At 40.2% G+C, this 22400-nt stretch overlaps 2 protein-coding genes across 6 annotated transcripts in view; one reads left to right on the top strand and one right to left on the bottom strand.

Moving 5' to 3' along the window:
- gnrh2 (gonadotropin-releasing hormone 2) overlaps positions 1 to 22400 on the bottom strand; it is a 278332-nt gene that overhangs the window by 182668 nt on the left and 73264 nt on the right. The window lies entirely within an intron of this gene.
- The window catches only part of slc2a9l2 (solute carrier family 2 member 9, like 2), a 144152-nt gene that overhangs the window by 98366 nt on the left and 23386 nt on the right, over positions 1 to 22400 (top strand). For all 5 annotated transcript variants that reach the window (XR_012592145.1, XR_012592166.1, XM_074621764.1 and 2 more), the window contains one exon: positions 16538 to 16665. Coding sequence is in view for 3 of the 5 variants with exons in the window: in XM_074621764.1 (XP_074477865.1) it covers positions 16538 to 16665 (128 nt within the window). In the remaining 2 variants the exon portion in view is untranslated. The remainder of the gene's footprint in view (positions 1 to 16537; positions 16666 to 22400) is intronic.

Genomic DNA, 22400 nt, shown 5'->3' with positions numbered 1-22400 from the left:
GGTCAGCCCACCTTAAGTGCGTCTGAGCCGGAGTTGTCGCTAGTTTCGGGGCTAACCCCCTTCACTTTAATCAGCAGGTGACAAGCAAGACACGGAAACATGGCTTAGGTCTTAAGGAGTTGTGGCATTTATTCAGCGACAAATAAACTGCACACATACTGCACTGCTACGTTCACAGCTATAACGTTACTGATAACTTCATATTGACCATCACACACACGCTCTGTATCTCAACCGGACACTTGCTAATGTTACACCGGGCTTGCAATACACTGGCGGAAACCCTGACAGAGTACGCCAGGCAGACACACAGCTGACATCCTCGCAGCTAAACTAATCAATGCGGTGCAGACTATAGTGGCTGCATGTGTCCACAACAATGCAAGCAACATTGCTGCTGCTAACTCTCCCGGACCCAGCTGCCTGTTTTGTACAAGCACTGCAGCTGGCTGGAAATGATGGATTTAACCTGTTAGTGCATCGCTTTATCGTTGCAGCTGGGCGGCTTGTAAGGCACTTCAATCACAGCAGTCCTGCATGCAACACACTAATCTTGTCGGCTAATGTCACAGAGCCGTAAAGTGGTATTGGATGCGGTTGTATTGGATGTATGAGTACACGAGCACAGTCTCTGACCCGATACTGGTAACGGTATCAGTGCATCCCTAGGTGTAAACATAAATTAAGTTTAACTGTAACTGTTTTTAGTACAATTTTGTGCTTGGGTTTGCATTTAGTAGCAAAAAGGTAGGATGAATTCATCAATTGTGCCACAAATTACAGTTTTCCCCTTTGAACGAGTGAATTCTTGCTTGAGAGCTATATGGACTTGTATTCAGTCATTGTATTCACAGCATGGTGGAGCGGACCCTGTGGTCACATCATATACAGCTGGACGGTGTATTCACTCAATTCTCCTGGGAAGAGAAAAGCCCATATAGGTGGAAAGAAGATAGAGAGGGGGTTACAAAGTGCTGACAGACAGGCCATAGAGGATGAGACAGAAGACCATTGAACAAGATGAATCACCTTTCACCTGGGAGTGTGGAAACAATCACATGTCGGTCAGCCACACTACTCGCTGCTCTGAGAGTTAGCAGGTTATGAGAGATACCAGAGGTGAGACGTGCACACGCCCTGACAATAGTGACATCCGCTGCTTTTTAGAAGCCACAAGCAATATATACAGGGACAGAAGTGATGAGAGAAGATTGATCTCAAGCTAAGGTGAAACTTAATGATGCGTGGGACTCAGTATTGGATCAAGATTCAATTGGAAGAGAAAAAGAAATGAAGGAAGACGTAAAGGAGTTTGTGAGGCAGAATTAATCTCTGAACACCTACATTTATATGTGTGTGGGTGAGTATTTGGGTGTTTGGTGGCTCTAATCATCTTTGTGTTTATCACCCCATTAGATTATTGTCTTGTTATATATCTTTTCTTTATAGTACACCGACATGCAGTTGCTACTGTTTAATATTCCTGTCCTGCCATACTGTATGTGGTTTGTCATTTAGATTTATGAGTGAGTTAGATTTATGCCGCATTAACATTTAGCACAAAAACATAAATCCTCTTCATAAATCTCAAGAATTCCCTGTAATTCTCAGTTGTCCCAGTTCGATCGCATCCCATATATAATTGGAGCCTTCCGGGAAGCAGAGTACTGATTGTTGTCGTTCCTCGCCTAGTTTCACCCCAAACATATTGCGGTGCTTCCCAAGGCTGATATCTCCTGTCAGACTGACTTATGTAATATTCCCCCTTGTGTACAGAGACCCCTGAGAGGTGTTTACTAAAAAGCAGGAAACAATGTTTTCTTCACACATTTTTTATGACCGTGACATTGATCTTCTGCCAGGAGCCTCCCCTCTGCAGGGAAGGATTTATTCTCCTTGGGGTCCTGAAACATTCGCTATGGAAGAGTACACTCGCTCGTGGATTCATACCTCGCTCCACTTCAACAGCGGGAGCAAGTTTTCCTTTTGTTGGAAAGAAAGACTGAGGGCTCTGCCCCTTGTATCGACTTTTACACAACATCACAGTCAAGAACTGTAATCCCCTTACCATGCTCACCTATTGAACATCTTAAAGAAATACTTCACCGTGTTACCTTGAAATCTTGAAGAAAAATTTTCTTTTTCTTGCATGCCTCCGCGGTGAACAGGGAATAAAAAAAATAGAAAAGCTGCGTTTAGCAATAGCATAACTATATCAAAACATCCGTTTACAAACTCCCACAGCTCGCACAGTACAATCAAAGTCTCATTTATCCAGTCGTATGCTCAGTACAAACACATGCGTCTTTGCTAAAACCATACTATTTAAAACACTTATGCATAAACAGTCTCACGCTTGCGCAGGTGTGCTATTCGTCTGTGTGAGTGCGGATGAGTCCGAATGAGTCCGAAAGTGTTTTAAATGAGTGAGGTTTTAGTGAAGACCCATGTGTTTGGGAAGTACTGAGCATACTACTGGATAAGTGAGACTTCGATTATACTGCATAAGTTGTGTGAGAGTTTGTAAACAGATGTTTTGATAGGGCTGTCAGAGTTAATGCAATAATAGCACGTTAACGCAAATTTGTTTTAACGCCGCTAATTTCTTTCACTATTTCTACGCAACTTACGATTTTTAAGGTTGTAGCGGGCTCAGTTTTAAAGCTAGAGTGAAGATTGGCATCATATGAAACTAGAAAACCTAAAGAAATGATGTCATACTAGCTTGTCGAGAAGGAGGCTAAATAACGCTCCAAAGTTACGCTAAATATTTTCATGGCCATTTTCAAAGGGGTCCCTTGACCTCTGACCTCAAGATATGTGAATGAAAATGGGTTCTATGGGTACCCACGAGTCTCCCCTTTACAGACATGCCCACTTTATGATAATCACATACAGTTTGGGGCAAGTCATAGTCAAGTCAGCACACTGACACACTGACAGCTGTTGTTGCCTGTTGGGCTGCAGTTTGCCATGTTATGATTTGAGCATATTTTTTATGCTAAATGCAGTACCTGTGAGGGTTTCTGGACAATATTTGTCATTGTTTTGTGTTGTTAATTGATTTCCAATAATAAATATATACATACATTTGCATAAAACCAGCATATTTGTCCACTCCCATGTTGAGTATTAAATACTTGACAAATCTCATTTCGAATAGATAAAAAAGGTGCGATTAATTACAGCCCTATTTGATATACTTTTGCTGTAAATGCGGCCACCATTTACTTCAATTCAATTTCGCTTTAATTTTACTTTAAAACATTTCTCCATTTTTTGATTCTCTGTTCACCGTGGAGGCATGCGGAAAAAAAACAAGGTAACGGGGTGAATAATTGATATAGAAATGGTCATTCATTGCATTTCTTAAAGCTGCTTCACAATAAAAGCCTCCCGCTAGTTCACAGTGTGAAGCAGCAAGAAAAATGTTCAATTTGCAGTAACTTAACACAACTCCATCAGTAATGTAAGGAGTGCAATTAAACTACAAACCACAGCAATTCAATTACACGTTTTAAAGGTACTGAGAGCTGAACTCAGCCCAAACCACAACAGTATGGGTTTCCCTGGTTATCTCCTGTTGTGAGGCCGCAGCGTGTTTTCACATCTTGTGCAATTTAGGCGAGGAGAAATGTTGCCGTGAAAAAACATGTACAGTATGTGGTGATGCTATTTGGCCTCGTCCACACTCTTTTTGCCTTTCAGGGTTTGAATGAAGAACGCCCTCCAAGAGATTCTTAAAATATTTGTTTTTGTCAATTCAAATTAATTTTTTTGTGCTCTCAGTAACAGCATATGCTCAAAAATGTCTGGACCGTTGAGCAGAAACAATTTGGGTTTTGGAAACATCTACCTCAGATTAATTTCAGCTGCACCAGTACTCTGACTAGCAAAAGGAATGCTATTATAAATGCAAACAGTTCAAAGGCTGAACTATTGAAGAATTAAAGTGCAGCTTTATTTTTGTCCCAGTAGCTACTGAGCATCTCTGACCCTACTCATTTATAGTGGAGGACACCTCTGAGGCGGTACATTTATTCCTTTGTGACCGCAGGCTCCACATGTGCTCAATTAAAGTCCTCCACACAGTATCCTTCTGACTTACTGTATCCAACCCCAGGAAACCTTGGCCTTCCTCCCTCCCTCCACGGTTAATTCCACTATCATGGTTGTTGCTGACGGGATCTGCTCTTTTTATCCCACAGCCCAAATGACCAGCAACAAGTCAAACAACCAGCGTGATTAATCATCGTGTTTTCCGCCTCCATGGACCGCCATGTGATATTGTTTCTAATCGGGGCCACCAATGTGCGTCACGGCTCTGCTCTCTCGTGGGCAACACGACAACAACCTCTGGTTTCCGTCCGCAATCTATAGTCCAAGCTGAGAGAGCAAATGCAGTGTTTTACCTTAGCCAGTGTTTTTTCTGTTGAGAGCAGAATGTGAGCTTAACTCCCTGCAGTTTTCTGTCACAGACCTCAGAGAAAACAGGGTGGATTGGGTCGTCCAGCAGCTGAGAAGTTTAACTGCTGCTGTTTAGCATCTGCGAGGGCACTACCAGTGTTTGTCTCTGCTAGGATAGGTCAGGTACATCATGTTAAAGAAGGTATCATCATGGGATCTTCCTCTCAGTGTTACCATTTTGTGTAAAAATTAGTTTGATAATAATAAAGTTGAACTTTTATTTAAATTCTATAAAAGAAATTGACCTGAATGAGGTCAAATTTGACTTTCATTCTCCATGACTGAGCCAAGATGAATGTTGAAAAGAAAAGAATAAACCTTTTGGCTAACAAAAAAAACGATAAAACAAGAAACAAGTCTAGCAGTCGACTACACCTACTGAACAAACCTGAAGAAGGCAACACCGGAACGCTTAGGCGTATGTCTATTGTGATGTGAGTGAAATGTAGGAAATCTGAGATGAGCTACCCTATCACAATTTTTATGCCCATTGGATTTTGGGTCTAGCACTCCACAGTGAATCTCGTTTCTAAAGCACAACTTCAGTGAAAAGGAAGTTTTTATCTCCGGCCCACTCCCCGCTGTCGGCCGTGGCGGTGGTCGTTTTGGCAGACTTTTGCAGCTTCACACCTGGCTTTAGTCACATTGCTGCTGTTTACAATTTGGTTTTATCAACAATTTTAATCTGTTCTGGGACCGCTCTTCTATGTTTAAACACGCTTGACTCCACCCAGCAGGCTTACGAAGGTTTGCTGCAAACGTGTTTTATTCCAGCCTCTCCAACTCCAGCCTGTGCTATGGGCCTCCGCACACATGTGCCGACACTAATTGACATCCACAGGGGCAGAGTGCTTTCAGTTTTGGCACCTCAGCAACCTAAGGAGCTTTAAAAACCACCCATTTTTAATTACCTATTTTATGTAGGCTAATAGCAGGTCTCATGCTCCCTACGCTTTTAATAGCCATGTTTCTAATACTCATGTCGGACGATGCAAATCCATTTCGGCCACTCTCGTAACTTCGACCTGCTCAATATAAGGTCTCCTCTCCAATAAACATTTTATTTGCTAGGATTTATTCATCTCTCTGTTTAATGTTGGTGACTCTATCCCCCTGATAGAATCCTCACCCCACAGGTCGTCTGGTAGAGGGGGATACGTCCAGTGGTTAACACATCAATTGCTCACTCATCTCCTCGGGTGACTTTTTATCCTTTGAGTCACTGTGTTTCACTATCAGAGGGAATCTTTATACTGCATTTTAATTTGTGGACCCCCTAAGTCAGGCTTTCTTGAACAGGTCTCTGAACTCTCTATGGTAATGCCCAGCTGTGATAGAGTTCTGATTGTGGGAGATTTTCATATACATATTTGTTCTGATAATCTTTTAGCCATAGAGTTTTTAAACATTGTTGAGTCTTTTAATTTTAGTAGAATTGTCACAGGGTCTACTCACAACAAGGATCACGTCCTTGATCTGGTCCTTTCACATGATGTTAGTGAATCAGACATTTGTGGTACAAAATAATCTAAGACAAACCCGGTATGTTCTCGGATTGTTAAAACCTCCTCTCCGGCCAACTTCACAGACGCTCCCCTGTCATCCTCAGTTGACATTGGCTCAAGTCAAATAATTTTAATAATACCTGCGCCCAGATCCTGGACAAAATTGCACCATATAAGCGCCATAAAGCTTTCCTGCCTCGGCTAACTGACAGGATACGTCCCCTAAAGAGGGGCCGCCACAACTTTAGGGTTTTGTTCAATGTAATTAACTGTGTCACATGGCTCCTCCAAGTCAGTATGTACCTCCCCTGAGAAATACATTTTAACGTTCTTTGTCAACCGAGTTACTAGCATCAGAAAATACATTCCCCTCCTGCAGAGGACACAATTTATTTTAAAACCACTGCCTTCTTTGAGTCCTTTGACACAATATCTATTGACTTAATCACTGAGGTGATTAATAAAATGAAGCCCTCTTTGTGGTGCTCTCGACATCCTGCCTCTGAGGTTTCTAAAGAAAGCATATGGATCGGTCAGCTCCTATATTCTCTCCATAATTAGCGTGTCATTATTGACTGGTTCTGTCCCTGCTTATTTTAAGAATGCAATTGCTCAACCTCTTCTAAAAAAAAAAAAAAACCTCTTTAAACCCATAATCCCTGGATAATGTCAGACCAATTACCCAACTGCCCTTTCTCTCTAAGGTTCTGGAAAAAGTTGTCTCTGAACAATTGATTGCTTTTTTAAAAGAAGCAGACTCTTTCAGTTTTAGTTTTGTTCGATATAAGTGTCGCATTTCATACCGTTGACCGTTCTAGTTTATTGGAACGTGTCAAGCATTTGGTTGGCATCTCTGGTTCAGTTTTAAAGTGGATTTATTCCTATATACAAGATAGATCTTTTAGTGTAGCCATTGGCACCTCACAGTCATCCTCTGTGAAGATGACCTGCTTGGACCACTCTTGTTCTCTCTCTACATATTACCCCTGGGGCATATCATCCGAAGGCATAATGTGAGCTACCATTTCTACGCAGATGACACTCAATTGTACCTCTTTTTTAACCACAATGATATTTATCAAATTAATACACTTAATAACTGCATCGTTGATCTCAAATGCTGGATGGACCAGTTTCCCTCGAAACGTAATTGACAATTCAGTTTTGTTGTATGGGAACCAGTGGGCAACTCCGGGGTCTGAAAAGTGAAGCCAATGCAGAAGTGCCCTAAACTTGCATTCTTTCTAACAGCCAGCAGGTGGCGACTCCTCTGGTTTCAAAAAGAAGTTTGATTGTATAGAAGTCTATGAGAAAATGACCCTACTTCTCAGTTGATTTATTACCTCAGTAAACATTGTAAACTTGAGTTTATGGTCGCAATCACTATTTTCAAGTCTTTTTCTATACAGCATGATGTTCATTTAGTAAATTATGGTCCCATTTAGAGACAAATAAACCATAAAGCAGGGTATACTTTAGGGCGTGGCTACCTTGTGATTGACAGGTCGCTACCACAACGTTGTCTGGTCTGGGAGTTAATGATGGGAACGTAATTTTTAGGAGATCAGGCTGGTGCTCTGGTGATGGCGTTTCCATGATAGCTTTCTACATCAATCATATCAGCTCCAGTATCCAATTAGTCATAGATTTCCAATAAAAGGGTGTCTGTCCAATGAAAGACTTCCACTTAGGAATCCTCTTTACTCCTCAGTCCTCAGGGTAGGATTAGGAGAACTGAAATGTCCTTTTGATGGTGGACTTCAATCAAAAATCAGGACACATGGAAGCCTACTCATCCCTACCCAAATTTCACAAAACATCATGGATAATAAGCTTGCATTTACTATAACCACAAGCTGACGCTGTATAAAATCAGAGTATCTCTAAAGCAAACACTTGATTTATCCACCAGTCTTCATAAATAGCTCCAGATTCAGCTGCAGCTTTGCTATAACTATATCTATTTGTCTGAGGATGATTTATGACTCTGTTGTAATGACATTATTTATCTGCTGAAATGAGAGCAGCAACACCCTAATATTTTGCTATCGAACCGGGCCTGTCAACACAGTTTATTAAATGTTATGTACCCGACTCTTATCATTGTCAGTGTGTAACAGTTAACACCATGTTCTGCTTATCACACTTTGTCACATCAAAATAAAAAAAAATCTCTGTTTCCCTCTGGTTGTATTTCGATCGCTGCCGGCGGTCGGTGCATTAAAGGTAGCATCGTACCTGTGACATAAATACACTGATAACTGTTGACTTACATTGTCAGTGTGTTTTTTTACTCTACAACTCCTCTTAAGTAGTATGACTCATCACCTACTAATAGGTATGACTCATCGCATAGCTCATTATTACACCTGCTCTTCTTCTTTAGTTGTACTGTGCATTGGTTGATGTGTTGATTCCTCTCTGAGTGAAAAGTTCCCTTTATTTGCTAGTTTTTGCAATTTACAGAGAAAAAAACTGACTTAGTTTACTTTATTTTGCACCTGTGAAAACTTAAACCTCTTCATATAGTACTCAGCAGCATAGCAAGTTAAATACTGGTGCAGCACACACTGCTTAAGCCATTTCTGATCCTGCGGTTATGTCTAAATATAAGGGCTGTGAATCGATTTAAATATTTAATCGTGATTAATCGCATGATTGTCCATAATTAATCGTGATTAATCACACATTTTTTATCTGTTCATAATGTACCTTAAAGGGAGATTTGTCAAGTATTTAATACTCTTATCAACATGGGAGTGGGCAAATATGCTTGTTTTATGCAAATGTATGTATATATTTATAATTGGACAGTTAACAACACAAACAAATGACAAATATTGTCCAGAAACCCTCACAGGTACTGCATTTAGCATTAAAAAAAATATGCTTAAATCATAACATGGTAAACTGCAGCCCAACAGGCAACAACAGCTGTCATTGTGCTGACTTGACTATGACTTGCCCCAAACTGCATGTGATTATCATAAAGTGGGCATGTCTGTAAAGGGGAGACTCGTGGGTACCCAGAGAACCCATTTACATTCACATATCTTGAGGTCGGAGGTCCCTTTGAAATTGGCCATGACAGTTTTTCCTCGCCAAAATTTAGCCTAAGTTTGGAGCGTTATTTAGCCTCCTTCTTGACAAGCTAGTATGACATGGTTGGTACCAATGTTTTTTTTAGGTTTTCTAGTTTCATATGATGCCAGTATCTTCACTTTAGCTTTAAAACTGACCTCGCTGCAACCTAAAAGCCGCAAGTTGCGTTAATGCATTAAATATATTAGTGGCATTAAAACCAATTTGCATTGACAGCCCTACTAAATATTACATTGAAATGCTGTTTTTTGTTTGCTGATATTTATGATTATTTTAAAGAATGTGAAGCTTTTAATTTAAAATCCAATAAACTCATGCATCGTGCTGCAGTTCGACTATGTATTTTCTGCATGAATGTCCAAGTGTCTGTCGCTCTGCTCATGCCGCTGTATATGTGGCATGGGTGTTTCATGTGCATGTGTGGGAGGGCAGTATTCTGCTAGTGTGACATTATTATCCCATTATATAATTAGTCTTTATTTATAGCGTGTTGTCGGATAATATCACAAGCATACATCTGTGAGCAGTGGAGCAAGCCACATGAGTCACTACAAGGGCAAAAGTAGTGCTACTACGTACAAAATCCTCTTAGATTGAGTCAAACAAATATCAACCGTTCACTGCTGTTAGGAAAATGTGCCAGAAAATGAAAATCGAATCATTTATATTTCTGTATTTATAATTGTAGGGTATTAACATTTTTTTTTTTAATTCTAACCTTCTCTTAGCCATGTAATAGGATTGCTGGTACACTGATAAACTATACAGATGAGCTAGTTAAAGCCCCTGTCAGAACCAATTGCGTCTGAAAAAAGCAGTGTCCCCTGGTGCTGCCTTCTCACCGCTGTCCTGTCATCTGTGGCTCTCTGCCTGAGGCACAACAGATCAAGGCTCTGGCACTGGTCGAGTGTGGCCGAACCCCCGGAAATGTGATGTCTCAAGAGGTCAAGCTGAAACAGAAGGCAGCGCACAAGCTCTTGTCACAAACCCGAACCTAAAAGAATAATTTCTGTCTGATCAACTTTGTGTTATTATGTCATTCGGGGTTGCTGATGTTATTTAGATCTTCTCTAATTGAACTGTTAAATCTGTCACCACCAGTGACTATCTGTTTAGTTGTCCTTTAATCCAGATCTAGTCCTCTTTATTTAGAGGGCCAGCCCTACAAACGCAAAAGTCTGTCATTGAGTGACTGACTGAGTGATGAAGTTACAGAATTGGTCAGCTGAGTGCTCTTTTAAAATAAAAAGGCGGGAACAGTCCTTTGTTTACGTTTTCAGGGGGGCGTGTCAGTGGTTCCACTCGCTTACGCGAGTGATCGCCTCTCTTCCCAGCATTGGACACAAGGCACTAGACACCTGATTGGACGAACGCTTTCCCTCGTGGGAAAGAGTGTCAATACACACCGGAAGCAACATGTCGGTTGGTTTGGAAACTGTCTTCTCTTATATCACGGAAATAGTTCACCCAAATGTGTTTCTGAAAACATTTTATGCGAGAAATAAGCCATGCAGTTGCTAAATCTGTCTTTATTTTGTATCGACAACGGTTGGTTTAAAGGTTTTTAGGGAGTTTCCAGAGGCGGCGAGTTACGCCGGCAGGTGACTGGAGAAGGCAGAGTGTGTGGCAGTCAACGCGGTGTCTCCAGTGTGCCCTGCACAGTTTGTTTACTGCAGCGAGTTTATTCACAAAAACTACTTGAAACCTAAAATCGTACTTGGTGATATATGCACAGTATTAGAAAATATAATCGAAAACTACCGACGCTCTCTTCTGCCATTTTTTTTTTATTCAATTTGATGTTATCTTTGATTTCTACAACTGATGATGATAATTTCATCAGCTGCAGAGCGCTCCGAGCAATGCACATCCGTATACATGATCACTATTTGTGTAACAATTTAGCCACATAGTCACAGACTGAACATACACAGCTGTCATATACACGGTTTTGATTGAGTCTTGTTGTGAAATTGATGTCAAAGCACCATTTGTATGTTTGAGCCGTCATGAACTTGAATGTGTTGTTTCGGATTGTGGGAATTGATGCATGCATTGCCCACCTGCTCTGTGTTGCACATGCAGCGTGAACAGATTCTAATCTGAAAGTCTCCAGCTGTTTTAATAGATGATACATTAGCCAGGTTGACTTTGATGTGAATCCCTCCAGCAGGAAGAAAAAATACAATATACAAACATTTCTCAGTGTTTTTATGCATGTGGGCTTTGGAAGAAATTAATCTACGAACGGGCCATAAAGTAGAAAAACAATATCATTTGTTTAAGATGAATGGTTTGTAGAACAAGTGGTCTCTTACAGTATATAGGCAAATCTCCAGTAGGCCTTCGTGATAGAGTGCTACAGGAATGAGTCCTAAAACCTGGAAATGAGTTCGAATTTTTGCACTTCCGGTTCCCTCGTCTGGAAGTCAATGGGCTTTTTGAATGGGTTGTTAGTTAGATGTCTGAAATAAGGTCTGTGATTAACACAAGCTTAAGATATTTTAAAGTTTTGTTCTACGACATAAAATACCTCAATAAATATCCCACTTGTGAATTTTGAAGCTTTTATGTGTCTTAAAAAAGGCGGTTGCTAACAAGTGGCTACATGAGACTACTAAACGCCATCACGCCGACTCATCTGCCTTTACAGCCTCGTTGTTTAAACTCGCATTCATGTGACCGTGGTGTAGTTCGTTTATAGCCTAACATTAGCCTTTTAATTCTGGCGATTGCATTTACACTTCAAAATTCATAAAAGCGGTGTTCATTTGTGGAGATTGTTTTAAGTAACAAAACGTGTAAGTACCATGAACGTTTGTTTGCCACAGAGCTTATTTTCTACAATAATCCAAAACACAATGGGAAAATCCTATTGGCTTTTTGTCGAGGGAACCAGGGCGATGCTGACTTCCTGGTTGGCCTACAAAAATATGTCATCCTGGAATACTTTATTCCTACTAAAAAGTGGTGGTTATGATTGGTTCAATAGGGAGTTGTTGTAAAAAAGGAGGCTTTTCATTAAATTAGCCATTCACTTTCTGCTTGAATGTACATCAGTGTTCTGCTGTGGTGTTTGGCTGCAGGCAAACCTGTGTACTTTCATGATTCAACACATGCTGTTTCCTCTGAGGCCCTCTAAAGACATATGCCGGCCAAATAACATACATGGTCTAATTAGTTTACTGTCCCTGGGCTCACCCCAGCCAGATACATTTGGCTTGACATGGAACATGCTATGGCAACAAGTGCACTCAGTTTTAAGGCTGGAAATACCCCTAACACAACATTATGGATCAGAACTGTGTGGAAATATGACGAATATGTGGCTGACATAGATTTCTAATGCTAGCAGAGGCCTGATTTCTCAGTGTTTATCCCAATCAGTTTATTTTTCACCTGACCTTTTTCTCTTCACTCTGCCGTCTCCCTCTCGCACACACAGGCTTCACACATTATTAGGTGCACAAGTCCCTGGAAAACACTATTTTGTACTGAGCGGATTATCTCGGAACAGATCTAAACCGAACACACACACACACATACACAAAATGCCCATGTTGGCTGGCCGGCCCACCCTCCCTGCATCATGTGTGAAGCGGATTTGTCCTCCTGGCAGAAATTAGATCAGTTTTGTTGTGGTTGCATCCAGAAAAATTATCTTCCTATAATGTTTCCTGCTGCTCGCTTGTCCTGCTCTCATCTTTAGAAATGAATCACATGTGATGAAAGTTACATTTCCTTTGTTAGAGGGATTCGTAATAGTCAAGAGAAGCATGATGTAGCTACTAACATGTCACAGAGAGTGCCCACGCACTTTGTGATCCCACTTGACGTGCAGATTTGTAGTCAGTAGAGCATGTATTACTGTATAATTGGTGCACTCAATGTAGAAAATTGACCATTAGAGCAGTACTGTGTGTCAACGACTGCACTTAGTATTTAAACTTTGCTCCAGATTTATGCAGCTAATAAGTTAAGAGGAGACATTTCTATCACCTCTAACATTCTTGGTGATCGGAGAAATTGTCTGTCCTACAATGCAAAATTCTGGGGTTTGCTAAAAGAAAAAAAATGGGAAAAGAAAAAGTTTTTACTGTGGAAGACTTTTCAGTAATTACCTAAAAACGCTAGTGTGGACAAAACATGTTTCCACATTTATCCTCCTCAGTGTGGATGTACCGTACTATCAGGAGGACCCGGCAGCATCTGCACTTCATGTTAGTGACCATTAATTTAATTTATTGTATCTTCTATAATAGTTCTTTAATATGCACATGATTGAAGTGTGCAATCTGGTCAACTCTGTGCACGCATGAACACACATACAGTCACTTGTAATCAGCTGGTCACATTTGCTAAACAGCGAGGCATCTTATTCAAATAATGAGATGGTTTATTATCGCTAGCAATTAAATCTAAGAGGATGCTGAGGGCTAATGTGAACCATACCTCCCTTTATTCAGCTCTAAATGAAAGGGCTTCTGTGGCCTGTATAGCTCATTAACCGGCTTCTCGGAGGCAATTATGTGACAACAAATGACCTGCTGTGTGGATAAAATGCAACATCCTCAGATTTAGAAGTACACGGCGCTCAATTCTATAACCTCAGTTGATGTTTTTGTGCATTTTTCAGATGCCTGAAGCCACATGTACAGTACATAGTGTTACAGAATTAATGTCTTAAGTCATTTGTACCATTAACAATGAGGTTAATGTACTCAAACAGGCAGCAATATAACTCAGTTCAGCAAGGAACAATGGGCCTGAAAATGCTTATATATTGTACACTATTTCACAGCATGCTTTGCCCTACAATAAACACTGTCTACACCCATATACCAATATTCTGTCAGCCTGCAGCTTATTCAAAGCCAGATAACAACGTGGTCCAGATAAGACATAACTTATAATATTATCGAGTGTGTCTGCTGTGAATAATAATGTTTGCTTTCATTCACGTCTCTCTTCCATCACTTTTATCTTGTTGCTTGTGCAGTTTTTAAAACATTACTGTTTGTGTGTGAATTCAAACTTTCAAATGTTATCAGTCACAAGCAAAAACTTCACGACAAACATAGAGCCGTAATTGTGTTTTGTTGCACAAAATACTGTAAGCACGTCCCGCACAAGTCACTCTAGCAGCCCGGATGTCTCTTACACCTTCATCTTGGTTTGTATAATTTCTTACCGACTGCAGAAAATATATAATTTCAACATTAAACAGATGTCATGAACAGTATGTTAAATTGAAAGATAATGAGTATTTTTGGGACAAAAATTAATGACCTGCTGCTGCTTATGCTGTTTTCATCAAAAACTGCCAGGAAAAGAATTGGAATCGATCGACAGCAGCAATTGAGCTCTCAGTTCCTGCTGTAAAAGTTAATTTTAATGGACATTGTTAGCTGATTGAGCATATAAACAATTCGTGAGGCAGGAAGCTCTCCTGATTGAATCATTACAACAAATTATCTGTTGAACAATTTGTTCGGGAAAAAAATCTGATTGATTGAAAATGATGCTGTTGCTTTTAGACTCAACTGTGAACTGTGTTGAGATACAAAGGACATTTTGGAAAAATATATCTTTAAACGTTTGTTTCACCTGCACAGTTGTAGTTTGACCGTTATAGAACTTGTAGAGCGTGTGTCAGTCATTTTGGATACCGGATCACTTTGGACCTTCAATATAGTATACTCCTTTCTCACGTCTCTGAAGTGAACGTTGATGTGTCTACTGCTGAATTCAGTTCAGTTTGACATACCGAACTCAAACACAATAACTTGTTCAATGTTAAAATTGAATTATCTAGTAGACTCTTTGGTTTGTGTTGAGAAAAAAAATAAAGTTACTGTCAAAAGTAAACTTCCAAATACAAATTTAGGGGGATGATGAAAATATATCCACCACAGCTTAATGAGACTAACTCTGCAGCAGCAGCATTTTTCCTCTAACCTTACTCCTAAATTGAGACTATGTGTTTTGAATTGCTCCCCAGTGCTCTCCACTGAGTTTGCAATAATCTGTCAGGATGAATTACTACCTTTTACATTTGGACTCAGTGGGCCAGGTTTTTCCGATTTCAGCCTCCTAGTTTGACGTCATCGCCCACCAAAACATCCAAATGTCAACATCTGCTCTCGGAGGTTTGGAAATGTTGGTTGCACATTGTACTCGGGGAGAGGCTGGAGGAATTTCTGACTTTCAACAACCATATTAAACATGTTTAAACTTTGATTGTTGTATGTCACGACACAGGTAAAAACATAGTTTTTCATGCGCAGGTCAATTTTGAGAGTTTGGGCTATTTTGCTTTGTCTTCTTTCGGACTACTGGAAAGAAAACATCCAAAATACACATTTAAGTGTTTATTTTACTACTTTTTCTATTTGCGTTTAACTTTCTCCTAAATTCACCAAAAGTAAGCATTAGATTATGCCTCATTTGCTGTTTTGTTTTTGTTTTTTTACTTCATAAAACTTGTAAAAAAAAAATCATTGTCTTAATTTAAGTAATCAACTGGAGAAGTTTCATGGCGGCCAGAAATCTCCACTTCAGTATCACTTACATACACCAAACTTTTCCAATGTCATTGCTATCTATATTCTGAACCTTTATACAGAGGGGTTTGTTCATATATCATTCATAGCCTGATTTATAGAACATCATCATCACTGTTGACTGTATTTTTGGATTAATGGAGTGATCAAAAGAGGTATCCATAATTCCCTCGGTAAAAACCTCTGACTCTAATATGTCAACAAAATGAAACAAGAATTTTGAACCTGGCTTTATCCAATGTTCAGGTTTCTGTTCTGGAAACATATGCAAATTAGCCCATATTTAATAAGATAATGCCTCATTTGCATATTTAAACATACAATTTCAAAAGTAAGTAATCAACTGGGGAAGTTTCATGGTGAAATCTATTAGTTAGCATCTTTACCCTATTCACCTGTAGTGTCTCCCCTTAAAACACAGTAACATAGCTCATGGCTTTACAAACTGAATTGTTTTATTATCTTTTACAAATGATAATTTTTACGCTACGAAATTATCAGCAGAGCTTTTTAATCTCAGGCTTGTGGCATCTTAAAGTCATTTTGTACGAGCAATTTTTGTGTATTACGTTTTTGTTTTTTTTCTGGACTGAACAACAGATGTATTCTAACAGTCAAAGAAAGTTTGAAAAGTGTTTATTTTCATTTTACAAGTCAAACTCATATATACCCAAGACTTCAGGTCAGTCAAAGAAATTGCTGATTGTATCTTCGTAGTGACCGTGAAACGGTAATATGAGCTTTATCTGAGTACAGGAGGATGGTATATGGTGGTGTGGGGTGAAAATATTTCTTCCTCCAAAGGGGGGAATGACTGAATCCTCAGAGCGAAGCTGTTTGTTTCTGTTATTTGCTGTCAGTGGTGTGTTGTAACTAAAGGTCCTCTCCCTTCTCTGTCAGGTGGCATCCCCTTCGTCCTGACCGGAGAGCTGTTTGAACAGTCCTACCGACCTGCCGCCTTCATGATCGCTGGCACAGTTAACTGGCTGTCCAACTTTGCTGTGGGCCTCCTGTTCCCATTTATTCAAGTAAGTCACCTCATCTAAATGTGTTCATGTGTTTCACACTGCATTAGGTGTCGGGGTCAGGTTTTGGAGCTCAGTCAGTTCAGGGTTACTATCAGAGATTGTGAGTTTGTAAAGAATGATGCTGAGACCACCTCAGTCACAACAGCAACTCCGTAACAACAGTTACAATTTCAATAGAGACAAGTGACACTTTTCTAAAACTGGAAGGGCACTCAGAGAGTGCAAACCTCCACTATGGCCGTTTCATAAGTGAAAAATACTGTGTGTAACTGCCCCATGATTTGGATTCACTCCAAAATGTAATGGGTTATCTTTCTGGCCCATGCTACACCTTTCCACCAAGTTTCATGAAAATCAGGCCAGTACTTTTTCATTAATCCTGTTGACAATCAAACCAACAAACCAAACTGAAAACATAATAAAGGGTTACTCACAATAAGTCATGAAATGATTGTCAGCTAAACCAAACGAACACCTACCATGTTAGTCACTTCAGCCTTTGGCAGTCCATTAAAGTTGTCAGCCCCTCATTAATCCCTGCAGTGGCCGCCTGTCACACCATGCTGTCGAGTGGTCGTTCTCCACCAGCACCTCCACCTCCTGGCTGGACTCTCATTAGTCGACATGCTGGCTATTTGATATTTCTGTAGTCCTTTCACATAACATTATGTATTATATATTCTAATTATATGCATGCTGAGCTCTAATGGTTGTCCTTGGAAGGGTCATTGACAAATTTACAAGCTTTTCACAATAATGGTATTAATGATCAGAGTGTTCCTGAGTGAACATGAGCTGTACTTTTTGTTCCTTTTTAAGCAAATGGAATATCAATACTGGATTATACAGACAAGCTCTTACCGGTGCTCTTCACTTGATCTACTTGTTAACCTAACTGTAATAGAAATGCTCTTGTCCTCCTCATGGAAATACTACTCCCTTTACTGTGAGATAGTGTGATCTCCAACAAGCAGCCAAGCCACAAAGGGTGTTCCGCCGGGCATCTTGCTTTTATTACTCAACAATGATTACGAAGCACAGATTTTATTCCCTTGTTAATGTGACAGCCTGTGAGATTTGCACCACGTACTTATAAGATATTGGCAGTAAAACATCCTGTAAAGGGGCACTCTATGCATTTTATGTTTTAGTTTAGTCATCTTGAGAGTAGGGATGTCACGATACCAGAAATGTAGTAGTCGATACCAATACCAGTGAAATTCCACAATTCTCGATATCAGGATAAAAAACAACGTACTTCAACATACATTCCTTTGTTACCGTTTGCATACTGGTTTTTACAAATGTATTACTAATCCCTGATGAACCTCCTCAAGCTTCTCGCCAAAAACTAACTTTTACAAGATTACATTTCAACACATCATGATGACCTTATAATGTGCCTTCGCCCAATACTCATATTTACTGAACTGTAACTCAATGCAACCTCCTTACGTTAGCTGTTAGCTCTGTTATTTAGTCAAGCAGGACTGTGTCCATCGGCTGTCGATTTCAACACGGATTTGCTGTTCACAATGTAGTATTATCGGGGAAATTTTCTATTGCGAGTGAGTTTTACAAAGTTTATAAAATAATCCCTGGTGATAACATTATTGTTATTACCATTGAGGTGCATTAAGGTACGGTCACACACGCGCAAAATTAACATTAGCCTCCCGTTCTCTTCCATTCTATGCGAGCGGAAAAAACATTTGCTTCCGGCTGCGTAGAAGCTTTTCCCATATTAGGGAATTAAAGTCAGGATGTTGTGGCCTCTGCTGCTTCAATTTTGACTTTTTCTTTTTCAAATCTATGTCTTATTGGACCTATTGTGACTTGTTGAGATCTTGTATTAAGATGCATCCTCAGTGATCAGATCACAAGTGGACAGCTTTAAGTACGTCTGTTCACACCTGGCATTAGAATGCGTCTCCACATGCGTCTTGAGTGGCCACTTGTGATCCGATCTCACTTCCCCGCTCTATATGCAAATAAACACGTAGTAAACACATGGCTAATACAGCAGTCATTGTGACGTAATACTACAGGAATGTCAGAAGTAATATCATGAATTCGGGTGCATTTTATTAACATTTTTATAACATAAAAATATAAGGTTGTTGAACCGGCAGTCCCTGGTGACCTCCCTGCCGCTGGCACCGCTGCCTATGCCAGACAACAGTGGAGTACAGAGCTCCAGAAGGCAGGGAGGAGAGAGAGCAAGCGGGCGGGCGAGTGTCAGCTCCGCGCAAAGCAGCGGAACAAAAACACCGACACATCTCTCACAGTATGATAATAAGGCACTTCCTGTTTCCAGTCTGATAGTCTGTACACATGTAGCCTCTAGATAAGGTATATTTTAATAAAATACAGATGTACTGACAGAATACAGTAGAGCACAGAGGCCGTTTCCATGCTGCGAGGCAGACGAGCTCTCCTCTGTCTGTTCACTTGAGGAGCGCAGTGATCCCGCGGATCAGAGGGGGACATCAGATGAGTAAGCGGTCCTTAATGTGGCCCAGGACACAGTCGCGTACACACTGCTAAAAGAATGTGGCCCTATGTGGCCCAGACCACCTCTGAATGTGGTCTGAAAGATCCGATCTCAATTCGTCCTCAATGCCTCTTGAGTGCGTTCACACCTGTACTTAGAGCTGTCCACTTGTGATCCGATCACTGAGGACGCATGTTAATACCAGGTCTGAACAGGGCCTTATTGGAAGTGTAATGCTAAATCACTGGAGTCTTGAACCTCGTCTACATCATGTTTCATGCCTACATGTTTCAAATGCGTTTTTTAAGTCACCTTCTTTTAACCTCTTATGCAGATTGATTTAGGTACATGATTTTGTATTTGGCTGTGAGCTGTGTCAGAGTGCCCAGCAGTATTGAACAGCTCCAGTCTGGACACCGACTTTTATGATGCTGACATTCTGCTTTCGCTGCTCGGCCTTGTAAGCGAGGTGTTATGGGTGAAACTTGAGACGTGACAGGAACTGAATATTAAGTATTAGACACAGAAGCACTTCCAAAGCCTTATAGGAGCTGAAGTTGTTGGTTGCTATCAAAATAATAGAGTTGTTGTTTATTTCGGTTTAAATAATGAGGTGTTCAGGTGTTTTTCCAGCCAGTACAGATACCTGTGGACAGGAAAAAAAACAACATTATCATGTTGTTAGCTTTTCAAAAAGACCTGATAAAAGAAACTTTCTATAAGATAACACACTGAGCAATGAAAAGCAGTGATACGGAGGATAGCACGGTGGTGGGCCAGGCGTTGGCGTTTTATTGTAGAATCCTTTAATGCTCCTTTTTTTGGTATTAAATTGCTAAAATGGGCAATCTTTGAAGTGCTCCATATGGGACCCGAGAGATAACTCCACTTTAAGGAGGGTAAATGTGTTCTTTTTATTTAAATAAGCAAATACAACAGTTTCAGACAGAAGAGCCCATTAGTGTCTGACACTGGAATGTTTTTCCTGGAAACTGCAGGGTCTTCTTTCAACTTCTAAAACCTGACTGTTGCTCCAGGCGGCTCCGCATCACTGCCTCCTCTCATTTTACCTCCTCTGTTTCTTTCCCTCTCGCTTTCTTTGGCCCCACACAGCTTATTTTTTCTCTTTCTCTGACTCTTACTTCCACTCTCATTCTTATAACTTAAACTTTAGTGGGGTTGTTTTTCACTTTACAATCTCTTCACTGAAGCACCTTCCTAAGAAAACACAGTGTTTGTACAACTTAGAATTGGGTTTGGTGGTGTTAAAGGGTATTGGTACCTTGGTACCTGTTTTGGCCACTTGATGGATTGGTTGAATATTGTTTCAAGTTCAAGTTTCAAGTCTTTGTTGGTCAAATGCACTGCAATTACATTTCAAGTTTCTTGTTCTCGGGCTCCCTCCAGCAGTACTACTACAAAATATATAAAAGACAAACTTGCAAGTAAAAATGAGAATTCAAGACATAAAACCTAGAACAGTGCAGAGGTTGAACTACAGGAATAAAATACAGGGGCTTTGTCTGAAATCGCATACTATGCACTACATACCCAATATGTGTACTATCGTTTAACTTAACTTGTAACCCGTGCCAACCTCATGTGACCAAAACGACAGTTTGTGAGAATTAAAATCTTAAGTAATTTGAAATATATAATACACCTAGCAAAGTGAAATCTTATACTTACAGTTAAATTGAAGCTGTCTGTCGACGTCTGTTATGAATGTTGTCATCAGGAATGTCACGGTGAGGAAATTTTCCCACCAGTTAATGAACTTGTGACAACACAGATGTGACCGATTACACTGGATGTTTTACAAGAAAAGACGGCGCTCAATACATGTAGAGCGCTTACTTTGATCTTTATCATCGGCCTCTCTGGTCCAGCTTTTGCTGCGAGGCCACAGGTTTCCACCTGTGACCGCTCCGTCCTCCGACCGCGATTACCTCATTAACATTATGGTTCCCTTATAGCATTGGGTTTAAATCTGAAATATTGCCAAATGGGCGCTTTTGCTTTTTCGCTTTGACACCAAATCCTCCGCCATCATCTTGTCTATCAACTCTCTCTCGTCCTGTGTGTGTGAAATCTGACTCCTGCTACTCTGAGCTGATACTCCGTACGGAGCAGACACTTTCACTTTCAGTTTGTAGTGTCCATCGTCTGGCTATGTATTTTTTAACACACCACTGACACGCCTAAATGAACAAAATTAGTTTTATTTCTATAAATAAATAAAGTAATGTAATCAGTGTGTGCCCGACCACCTTGTAACATCATTGCATTGTGGGATATTTATGCCACCGTAGTGTCCAGCATTAGCACACTGTAATATTTCACCGGAAATAGTATGCTATTCACAAACTATTGGTTTCATACTAAGGTTTTGGACATACTAAAAAATCTCACATACTGTTTTAGCATACTAAATAGCCTGATATAGCCTCAACCTAATATTTAGAATAATATAATATAAAATCTAATACTGTGGTACAATGAATAAACTGTAGATGTGAATTTAGATGTAAACTGCGGTGTGTGCAGCTATAAACGGGTAGTAGATATAGTATAAAGGTAAAGTGTACCGGAGTGGTGTGAGTTAAGTGTCAAGTGATGAGTTCAAGAGCTCAAGAGTTGAGCAGTCTTATGGCCTGTGGGATGCAGCTGTCTCTGAGCCTGATGGTGCGGTACCGTCTGCCAGACGGCAGCAGGAGTTTGTGGCTGCGGTGATTGGGTTCTTTGATGATCCTATTTGCCTTCTTCCTGCACCGCTGGGTCTACAGGTTTTCACTTTTCATTCAGACAGTTCACTCATCTGTGAACATGTGTCTGAAATCACTCCCAGTTTCCTGCACTCAAAAATTCCTACAGCAGAGCACAAAAAAAGTAGTTCTCGTAGCACGTACACTACTTACTGCTAATAAAGTGTTTCACATTTTATAGAAAATGACCATTGTGTGACCATGCGTGTCTCACCTTAGATATTATGATGTTTCATAAGTGTCCCAAATTTCAGTTTTACCGCTTACTATGGAGTGAACTATTCAGTCTCTATTACAGTTTGTACAAGGGAGTAGTGAACCAGTAAATTGCCCAACTTCAGTTCTTCAGGTCGTGTGCAGTTGTGTGGAGGAGTGATAATAGAAAATGATACATAGGAGGGCAGCAAAGTGAAATTTGGGAAATGGCATTTTAGATAAATTAACTTTGGGGGAAAGATATGAAAGTTCAAACCACT

Source organism: Sebastes fasciatus, chromosome 1, assembly GCF_043250625.1.
Source record: "Sebastes fasciatus isolate fSebFas1 chromosome 1, fSebFas1.pri, whole genome shotgun sequence".
In the NCBI taxonomy this organism is placed as follows: domain Eukaryota; kingdom Metazoa; phylum Chordata; class Actinopteri; order Perciformes; family Sebastidae; genus Sebastes; species Sebastes fasciatus.
This window is presented reverse-complemented; position numbering and strand designations above follow the sequence as displayed.